The sequence below is a fragment of the Manacus vitellinus genome, unplaced genomic scaffold (assembly GCF_001715985.3).
Source record: "Manacus vitellinus isolate BGI_N305 unplaced genomic scaffold, ASM171598v3 scaffold_31_pilon, whole genome shotgun sequence".
NCBI lineage: Eukaryota > Metazoa > Chordata > Aves > Passeriformes > Pipridae > Manacus > Manacus vitellinus.
The window spans coordinates 11,638-21,490 of record NW_021940379.1 but is presented as its reverse complement, the minus strand read 5'-3'; the positions used below and the strand labels follow the sequence as shown (position 1 = coordinate 21,490).

Genomic DNA, 9,853 nt, shown 5'->3' with positions numbered 1-9,853 from the left:
GGTGCCATGGCATGACACAGTGCCTCCCAGGTGTGACCTGGCCTGGGAGCAGCAGAGCCCAGGGAACAGAGGATGTTTGTGGGGAGCAGTTTGTGCCATAGCAGGAGCAGAACAGCCCTAGGTAGAGGTGGAACTCACCGCGTCAGGACCGCTGATGTCCACTGACTCCTCATCAAGAAGTGTCTTCCCAGACACTGAAGTCATGGCTTTGCTTTTGCCTTTTAGGACATGTCTCGAAAGCATCACACCTGGAAGGAGCAGGCTCCTTGGCTATCCTCCTTGGTGAACGCTGTGGGGACTGGTGTGCCTGCCAAGGGCTTCCCTGTGGGTACAGAGGAGCAGGTGGCACGCTGGAACCCCCCCCGGTGCGGCGTGCCCGACCTCCCGGTGCTGACGGACGGACAGAGCGGGCGCAACCGGCAGAAGCGGTTCGTCCTCTCCGGCGGACGCTGGGACAAGACTGATCTCACCTACAAGTAAGAGGGGCCTGAAATGGGAGTCAGGCTGGTTTGCTTCTCCCTCCCCAAACCTCTCAGTCCGATGTTCCCTGGAGCACTGCACACTGGGATGTGAGCTGTGGGGAGCCACATGCTGAACCACCAGCAGAGCTGCCCCCAGCACCTCCACATCCCCTCCCATGCTCCATAAACACCGCTGCCCACCCACCCTGCCCAAGCACATTCTGCACCAGCCCTTGGTCAGCCCCACACCAACACCCCCGTGCACATACATTCACTTCCCTGCACCAAACCCCTGACACGTGCCAAGCTGAGCCTCCACCACCAGCCCTCTCCTGCCGCGCCTTTGCCCCCCCAGCCACCCCGTGGTGGGCTCACCTCACAGTTTATTTTAAAAAGATCTTTTCATTCAGCTGTTACTGATGTTCCCATAAACACGGCTTCAGTGCAAAGTTTTGCCCAAATCACCCCACACATTCTCATTTGTGAATCTACTCAACAGGCTGGCGGGAGGGTTGTGCTGCCTCCCCAGCTGCCCCCAAGGGTATGAGTGGAGAAGTGAGCACACTCGTATGGACCTTGACAGCATGTAAATCATCTTTTGTTTAATTCAATGCAGGAGACAGTTCCTCACAGCGTTAAGAGGCTGTAGATAACAGGAAGACTTCTTCCTTTTCTTTTCTTTTTGGTCAACTGTGTTAAAGAAGGAAGCAGAGGAGAGGCTAACATAGAGCAACACTGTTAACAGAAGGGAAAGAAACCTCCCTTTCAGTCTGCTCATGTTTTAGAAGGGCAGAAGAGGTGACAAATGCTCTGATTGAGCCCAGGTTTCCAGGGGCAAAACATGCAGAGGTTGAGAAGAAGGAATCACAACACACCACTCCCTGGAATCTCTGTGGCAGTGGCCTCATAGGAGACAGACCTGGGGAATGCTGTGGAACAACAGAGAAAACAAAGCTTTCCAGGGAACTCACCTCTGGCCCAGCAGCCAGAGGGTTTCAACACTGATGGGATTTATCTGCTGCACATGTTGCATAGTAGAGGGTGCTGGAGCAGTGTTTATGGATTGGAGATGTTCTGGTGCTGAGAGTGGCAGCCCTAGTGATGTGGATCCTAGAGCTGGTGTCTTCATGACAGCAGTGTCCACAGGACAGCAGCTGCTCATCCAGTGTCTGTTGCCCTCCAGAATTGTCAGGTTCCCGTGGCAACTTGTAAAAGCTAAAGTGAGAAGGACCATAGAAGAAGCTTTGAAAGTCTGGAGCGATGTGACCCCGCTGACCTTCACTGAGGTGCAGGAGGGACGGGCTGACATCGTCATCGATTTCACGAGGTGAGCACGGTGGGCAGCAGCACCCTCCTCCCAGACAGAGGAGCAATGCCCTGACCAGAGCAGAGAGCTGCCAGCACACAACTTAGGCACTTAAATGACTACTCATATTTCTGCTTTCAGACACTGGAATCTTTTGGGGTTTGTTGTTTTGGTTTTTTTATCAGTTGTGGGCTGCTTGGTGTATGTGCAGTTGCTCCACACTGGCTGTGCACAGCACTGTTACTGATCATTCATTAATTTTCCTGGTACATTTACATTTCTCTGCCCACAGGCTGTTTTCTTGAGTGTTTGTTTTGACTTTCCATCTTCAGGTCCTCCATCCTGTCCCTTGACTGAACAACGTAACTGTCTGCACAAAGACAAATGTAGTTTCTTGGTTAAGTGAATCTTGGCTCCTGGCCTGAAATTCCCTTTTGGCAGAATACGCACTGGGGCAAAGACTTCCCCGTGCTGCATGTTTGCACAGAACAAATGAAGGCAGTGGAGACTGTCCAAGCAGTGATGAGATTTGCATGCTGTGTATTTGCCTGTGCCTCCCTCAGCTCTCTCAAGTGGCCGCATCTCTCATGGGTTTCCTTCGTTAGTCGTCCGCGGCTCGGCTTCAGTGAAGACCTGAGAGTTTGGCTGGGTTTGCTGCCAGCTGCCCCTCCACATCCCTCCACCACTCAGCAATGCTGACTTAATCTTGGCTTGAGCAGTCAGCTCCTTAATTCTTTAGCCTCTATGGTCAGCTTTGGGCTGAAATCTGAACAGGGGGAGGGGAGAAACATTCCTGAGAAAACATACGAACTCCCCAGGGCTTGGTGTGACCGAGCTCTGCTTCCTCAGTGCCCTGATGCAGAACTGGCTGTGGCAATCAGAGGGACTCCGAGCAGTTGATCTGGCCCGGTAGGATGAACTTGGGATGGGAGTGAGAGCTGCTGTCCCCTCACAGCAGGTCCCACCTTTGGCCTTACGATGTTGTTACTGGAGATACATGGCCCTTTGTCTGAGGTGCAATGTGTCTTCCCTCCAGGTACTGGCATGGAGACAACTTGCCTTTTGACGGGCCCGGAGGGATCCTGGCACATGCATTCTTCCCCAAGACACACCGGGAGGGAGATGTCCATTTTGACTATGACGAGACCTGGACGATTGGGAACAACCTGGGTACGGTTCTGCTTCAAGGCGAGCTGTGGATGCTCCAGGATGCTTATCAATACACTTGGAAATTATTCCCTTCTGATGTGAACAGGGACCCTGTAAAACTGAGAGGCAGCAACTGAGAGGAGATAGTGTGGTGTGCACTATCTCCCACCACTTACAAGCCTCCTGTTACTATTCAGGTCTTTTCATCTTTCAGCCACAGCAGAGTCTGTGTCCAGCACCAGGACCCTGGCTTTCCAATGGACTCCTCCTGTCTCGGGGGAGCAAGAGAGATGGCTCCTCTGCCCAGTCATGTGCCCTGCCACTTGGGAATCACACTCAGCATTGGCAGGAGTCATTAGAAATAAAACAGGGAAAGGATGAAGGAAAACTGAGGCTCAAGCACTTGGTGACACAGTTGTCATCCAAGGGACAGCTTCAGCCCTGGTCCCTGCATGCATTGTTCACCATCTGCTCTCAAACAAGTCCATAAAGGGAAACCACCCGGGCTCCAGCTCTGTCCCCGTGGCCTGGGAATGCTCTGACCATAAACAACACCACATCCAGTCAAGACTCTTTTTTTAATTTTTGCTAATAATAGATCTAAGCTGGTAGCTCTTTGCTCGGGCACTCAGGGTCTGGTGTCACAGTATCTCATGAGATACTGCAGTACCGCCTGGGACCATCTGGATCAGTGCCCAAAGCATCAGTTTCTGGAAGACCCACCAAAATTACCCAGGTCAGCTCCTCCTCCTCCTTCCCAGTTTATCTACAGGGACAAAGAGACAATCACAAAGCCCAAGTTAACCCCCTGCCTCTCCAGGGTTTCCCAAATATTTTGCTCATGCCAGTGGACTCCCCCAAAGCCCACGTCATTGTCAGCTCTATGCCAGCTGGACTGCGTGGGGCACAGGACTGTTGTGTTTCTCACTCTGCTCACGCCAACCCAAAATAAGAACCACAGAGCACTGGAATTCTTTGTAGAAGCAATTCTGCTCCTGGGGAGGGCTGGGCTCTGTCACTTTTCACCCTCTGTTGGGGTTGTCTGTGTTGTTGAAGAATTTCCTACATTCTCCCATAAAACAGTGTTGGAGGCAAAACAGGAACTGAAAATGGACACCAGTTCCCAACAGAATCCAGTCCTATTCCATGGCATTCCCCCTCCCCCCTCCATCATCCATAAATAGATGTTGTAAAAGCTCTTTGGAGCTAATTGCCATTTAATATGCTGAAAAGAGCTTTACGATATAACCATGGATAAATCCTTGACTCAGCTTTCAGTGAGACAGGGAAATCCTCAGCTTCATTTTACAGACAGGAGAGCAGAAATGTGAGGAGGACTAAGGTGTGCTCTGGGGTCACCCTAGAGCTGTGCAGGAAGTGGGACCCCACATGGAGACCATCCATAAGAGACACAGGGATGGTCCCCAGCACAGCTCCTTCAGCTGTGCTGCTGTGCATCTCCCCTGGAGAATCTGACAGCACAGCTGATCTGCCAGCACTGGAAAGCATCAAGTGAGGAGCCTGCCAAGCTAAACAAAAGTGTCTGAAAGTTTGTAATAAGTCACTGACACAGAGATCCCACTTTCTCAGCTGATCTAGATGTGTTGATTTAATCAGGTCAGTGCTGTGCAAAGTCATCGCTTACACGTAACACTGACCAGCAGAGGAAGACAGGGGCTCACCTTCCCCTCCGCCCTTCCCAGACGTTCCTCCCAGCTGTATCCCCCTGTCCCATCCGGTCCTGGTGCTGAGAAGTGACCTGCTCCCCTGGAGCCAGCAGGGAAATCCTGCTTGGAACAGCGAGGCTGGCTGACTCACATCCCTGCTGTTCTCATCACTTGGGCTGCAGCTTGGAGGATTTCTGGCTGAAGGCAAGTGAATGAATATGCTGGGACTTGTCAACAAACAGCCTCCACTCAGGGAAATTTATCAGCTTCAAAAACGATCCACTGAAAACTAAGCAAAACATGCCAAGTGATATATCTTTGCATACTGAAATCCAGTTTCCCCCCTCTCCTTTTCTAAATGCTTCAAGGTCATGTATTCCTAAAACATGATCTCCCATAAATCTACTTGAGTCTGGTGAGGAAGTCTCAGGTCTTGACATTGGATCATTTTTTATGGATTTATTTCTAAATGTCACCTTCTTGACATAGTCCCCACACAAGCAATAAATGAGCTCCCTCTGCTGTCTGTGTGACAACAGCCATTAGCAAGTGTTAATCCTAGAGAGTTCCCTCACTGACACCGGTATCTTCCACAGTGGATGTGATCTCAATGGGACAGGATAAACTGCAGCTGTGGCCAGCAACTGCTGCAAGGCTGGGTGGACAAACACCAAACTTACCACCCCACCACCCACGTCTGTGGGCCAAACTTCCTTCCCTGTGCAAATTTCTCCTTTGCAAAAGTGTATGGAAAACCCATTTCTTCTTGGTAGCCCATAAGGTGGCAAGAGCCTCTGACAACAAAATTACAAATTACCAACATGCCCAGGCTGATACCTGAGTGTATGAATTCACTCAGGGTGCTCCTGAACCAGTCAATCCCTTAATTATCCTCTTTGACTCCTTAAAAAACCTATACACAGGAAAAATCTGGGAAAAACAGCCTGTGAGAATGGTAGTAGAGACAGATTTCTCTTTCCTCTTGTTGGACTCCTAAAACACACCTTAGTGCACTGTCAGTGGCTGGTAACTGGTAGGAGCAGGCCCAGGAGTCAGAAGTACACAAACAGATAAAAGCATTTCCCATCTTCTCCCTTTGCAGGCACTGACCTCCTGCAAGTGGCTGCTCACGAGTTTGGCCACGTCCTGGGCCTGCAGCACACGGCTGTCTCCAAGTCCCTGATGTCTCCTTTCTACATCTTCCGCTACCCCCTAAGCCTGAGTGAGGATGACAAGCAAGGTATCCAGCATCTCTATGGGAAACCCTCACTGGATCCTGACCCAACCCCAACTCAGCCAGCAGAGCTGCCTCAGCCAGATCTCGAAACAAATGAGATCACCAATGTGGAGGTGAGTGAACAGTTTGTCTGCATCCTCCCCTGGCAGCATGGCTGGGACTGCCCTCACCAGGAGGCCTGTTTGGTGTCTGTCTGAGCCCAGGCCCAGACCCCACAGCTGGCCTGGGATAGCAGGGAGGGGATCTCTGGGCAGCACATGCCCAACCAAAACTGGCTGAAAGCAGGGCAGTTGCCTGGACACAGGGACCTCCCCTCTGCTGAACCCAGGCTGGGTGAGGGGAGTCCCAGGAGTCCCAGCCCCTGACGAGCCGTGCTTTGGCAGGACGTGCAGCCCGATGCCTGTGACACGGCCTTCGACGCCGCGTCCACCATCCGAGGGGAGCTGTTCTTCTTCAAGTCCCGCTACGTGTGGCGGCTCCGAGCTGGAAAGCTGCAGGATGGCTACCCAGCTCTGGCCTCCCGTCACTGGCAGGGGATCCCCAGCTCTGTTGATGCCACCTTCGAGGACCCTCTGGGCAATATCTGGTTTTTCCAAGGTAAGAGCTGGACTGGGATCAGACGGCTCAGAAATGCATCTCAATCACTTAGGGGTAGTCAGGACCCAGCAAGTTCCTGGGAGAATAAATCTTCTGGACATCCCCAGCAATCCAGTGATCCTTGTTATTTGTTTTCTTCTCTGTTTAAATTTTTAGCAGATATTGAGGAGGGAAGAGAGAACAAGGGGTCACTTTTATTTTAGACAGAGCCACAATCCCCCCTTCTTCTTCCCTGGAACACAAACATTTGTTACGAGCCTCTGACCTGGCAATGCTGCTGGCAGAGGAGAAAAAAGGAAACACTTGCTCCATCTCCCCAGCTGTCGTGGGAAGCACTGTGCCAGAAGAGAGCCCCAGCAGCTTTCTTGGTTGTGAAACTCCTGTGCTTATGTCCCCAGAGCCCTGCTCAGGGGACAGACAGCATCTTCTCTGCTCCTCAGAGACCTGGATGTGGAGCTTCTGTAGTACCCCATGACTAAATGAGCCTACAGGGAGACCATGTGCAGAACCAGGCAACCTTCAGCCACCACAGGGATTAAAAATGAAACCTCCTCCTGGCCATCTCTGGAGTTCAAGGCCAGCAACAAACCCTATTTCAGCTCCACTGTTTTCTTTAATGCTCTTTAATAGCAGGGATGTAGAATGACATGGGAACTCAGCTGCCCTGGGTGTGCACACCCCGTCTACAGTCCATAAAACCAAGTACCAGAATCACACCACAGGGCTCTGCAGGCAGAGCTCCTGCATAAACACATTACTTAGCACCTGACCTGCACACAAGGATTTACAGTGCTGAAATTGGCAGGCTCCTACCGTGAGTTAAAATGAGATAAGGGGAAAGTATTACATGCCACAGGCTAATTACAGAGATTCCCATTTTAATCTAATCTGGAACTGTGCTCCCAGTCTCTATTTCAGCTTGGCAACTTCGTCCTAGTTTCTGCAGCTCACTCCTTTCCAGCCACATGCCCCCTTTGTGCCTGTGCATGCCCCCATGTTTTCCAAGCACTGAGGTTGCAGTGTAGACGCTGGTCCTTCCAGCCAAGTCTTTTATAATTTCCACAAATAGAGAAAATACAGCTGCTAAAATGGACCTCCTTCTCCTCCACTGACACCCTCCAGGCTGGACTGAGGTGAGAAGTCAACTCCTTGCATTGACAGCATTTTGGGCACACGACAGTGAAAGTGTCCATGACACTGGTAGGGTGTTTGCCTCAGGCACAGCCTCCCCTGGTAGCTCTGCCAAGGCACCAGCTCCAGTTGCACAGTTCACTGCCAAATTATCAGACACCAAAGAGTTTCTGACACTTTGCCTCCCTTTTCTGTCTCCTCGCCAGATTCTCAATACTGGATTTATGATGGTGAGAGAAGGGTATCTGGTCCCACCCCGATTGTGGAGCTGGGCCTCCCTGCATCCCCTGTGCAGGCAGCTCTGGTGTGGGGGGCTGAGAAGAACAAGATCTACATCTTCAGTGGAGGCAACTACTGGCGCTTCAACCCTCACACGCGCCAGGTGGACAACATCTACCCCCGGGCCATGGCCGACTGGCGCGGTGTCCCGCAGGAGATCGACGCAGCTTTTCAGGATGAGCTTGGTCAGTGCAGCAGGGACATGGCCTGCTCTGGGGTGGGCACTCTGGCTGACACCACTGCCCAGCTGGAAGAACCAGGCAGATTTGGACATGTGGTAGCAGTGGACACTTCCCAGCCATAGCACCATAGCATGTCATATAGCGTAGAGAGGGGCAGCTCCTTCTTCCAGTGGTAGGGAACTGAGGCTTCTCTTATGAAAGTGACAAGTTTCATCATCGTTAATTGCAACAATCAACATATAAGTTGATATAAGGCTTATATATTGATATAAGTCTGCTAGAAGTCAAGCATCTGACCAAGAAATGGTCACAGAGTCCTACCCGCCTCCTACCGCTCCTGCCAAAGGAAGTGATGAGAGAACAGCAGAAGCTCTGCCCACACTTCAGCCTGGGCAGCTGAACAACACACAGGCTGCTTTTAGTATTACCCAAACCTCCCCGAGGTGCCCCATGATGAAGACAGTATGGCAGTGCTACAGTAACACTGGGGACAGCCAGGGTGCTTGGGATGAAGGTGTGGTGAGTGCCTCTTTCCTCCCAAAGGATGCAGTGAAACAACTCCCCACTGCTTCCAGAACCCAAATTCCAGGATAGCTTCCCCACAGTAACAAATGCCCTGCAACAGGTCTTCACAAGCTCCCTGTCCCCGTTCAGGTCCTGGACATCCTCTGCCCTCTCAGGGCTGGGTCACTACATGGGTACAGCACATTTAAACACACCAGGAAAATAAAATAAAACAAAAAAAAAATCCATCCTGTTTACTCTTCCATCAAAACTAACACAGTGTGAAAGAAAATTGAAATACCCAAGCCTGGTTTCAAGTGAAATCTCGACAGCAGCATCTCCTGCCTCTTCCAGGTCTCTTTTCGGTACTGCACATGCTGCAGAGTGACAGCTGGATGAAACTGAGAAAGAGCTCTGAGCCTTGTGTACCTTGTCTCTCCTAACTTCCTCTCTCATCCACAGGTTTTGCCTATTTCCTGAGAGGCCAAGATTACTGGAAGTTTGATCCAGTCCAGGTGAAAGTGCTGGAGGGCTACCCACGCCAAATCAGCCAGGACTTCTTCAGCTGTACACCTTCCTCCAACTCCTTCAGATGAGGGGGATGCCTGTGTCCTCCACGCTCCCCTTTTATCACCCTTACCTCCAGCAGCCATACAGAAGGTTCTCTCTGCCATTCCTGGCTTCCTTCCAGGCTCAGCATCTGACACAACATGTGCTTGTCACAAGTGACAAAGTTTGCTCCTCTCCAGTTCCAGCAACCCCAGCTTCAGTTGCTATCAATGTAAAAGCAGCTGCCATGTTCTTTGCAGGCGAAAGAGTGGCCACACTCTTCTAGCAATAGCATCCCAAAAGCCATCAGGCCAGCCTGGAGCGGGATCATGCTCTCATAATTAACCTGGACCCCATCCCGTAGAACTGATCCGATGGTATTTCCTATGTTTACACAGCTCACTACAGCAGCCCTTTGGTGCTCCAGACGCTGGCCAGGGAGGAAGGCTGCCCCAGCCCTAGCCAGGGGGTCTGAAGGACACTGACTGTACCTGCGGAGGGTGCGACGTGCGGCTGCTGCCAGGGTCCCTTGGCCGGGGCAGCCGCGGGGACTGCCAGGGCCCTGCCGCAGCCCTACTCCTGTTTGACGTTGTATCACTCGTACGCGTTAGGATTTTGTACCGATTTGTATATAGACAAGGGGCCCCTTCCCTCCTTCCCTGCCCTCCACGGTGCCGGGTGCCAGTGCTGGACACTGCCCCGCGCTCGCCCGGGCGAGGTTCCCACCCCGGGTCGCTCAGGATGCACGGACCGCTCCCGTACCGCTGTCCCCGGGCTGGCATCGCACACAC

At 51.9% G+C, this 9,853-nt stretch overlaps 1 protein-coding gene across 1 annotated transcript; it reads left to right on the top strand.

Moving 5' to 3' along the window:
- The first annotated feature begins 228 nt into the window (after positions 1 to 228).
- Positions 229 to 9,533, top strand: MMP11 (matrix metallopeptidase 11). Its single transcript, XM_018076208.2, has 7 exons — positions 229 to 476; positions 1,645 to 1,788; positions 2,804 to 2,937; positions 5,686 to 5,933; positions 6,204 to 6,417; positions 7,755 to 8,012; positions 8,976 to 9,533. Exons 1-7 carry the CDS (start codon positions 229 to 231, stop codon positions 9,107 to 9,109), a joined length of 1,380 nt encoding a protein of 459 aa, XP_017931697.1. The 3' UTR covers positions 9,110 to 9,533.
- The last annotated feature ends 320 nt before the right edge of the window (positions 9,534 to 9,853 follow it).

What these genes read in the sequence shown, in the direction of transcription:
- MMP11 (XM_018076208.2), top strand. Translation starts at nt 229, where the DNA reads ATGTCTCGAAAGCATCACACCTGGAAGGAGCAGGCTCCTTGGCTATCC. An exon ending in AAGACTGATCTCACCTACAA is followed by an intron (nt 477 to 1,644) that starts GTAAGAGGGGCC and finishes GTTGCCCTCCAG; the next exon opens with AATTGTCAGGTTCCCGTGGC. An exon ending in CAATATCTGGTTTTTCCAAG is followed by an intron (nt 6,418 to 7,754) that starts GTAAGAGCTGGA and finishes TCTCCTCGCCAG; the next exon opens with ATTCTCAATACTGGATTTAT.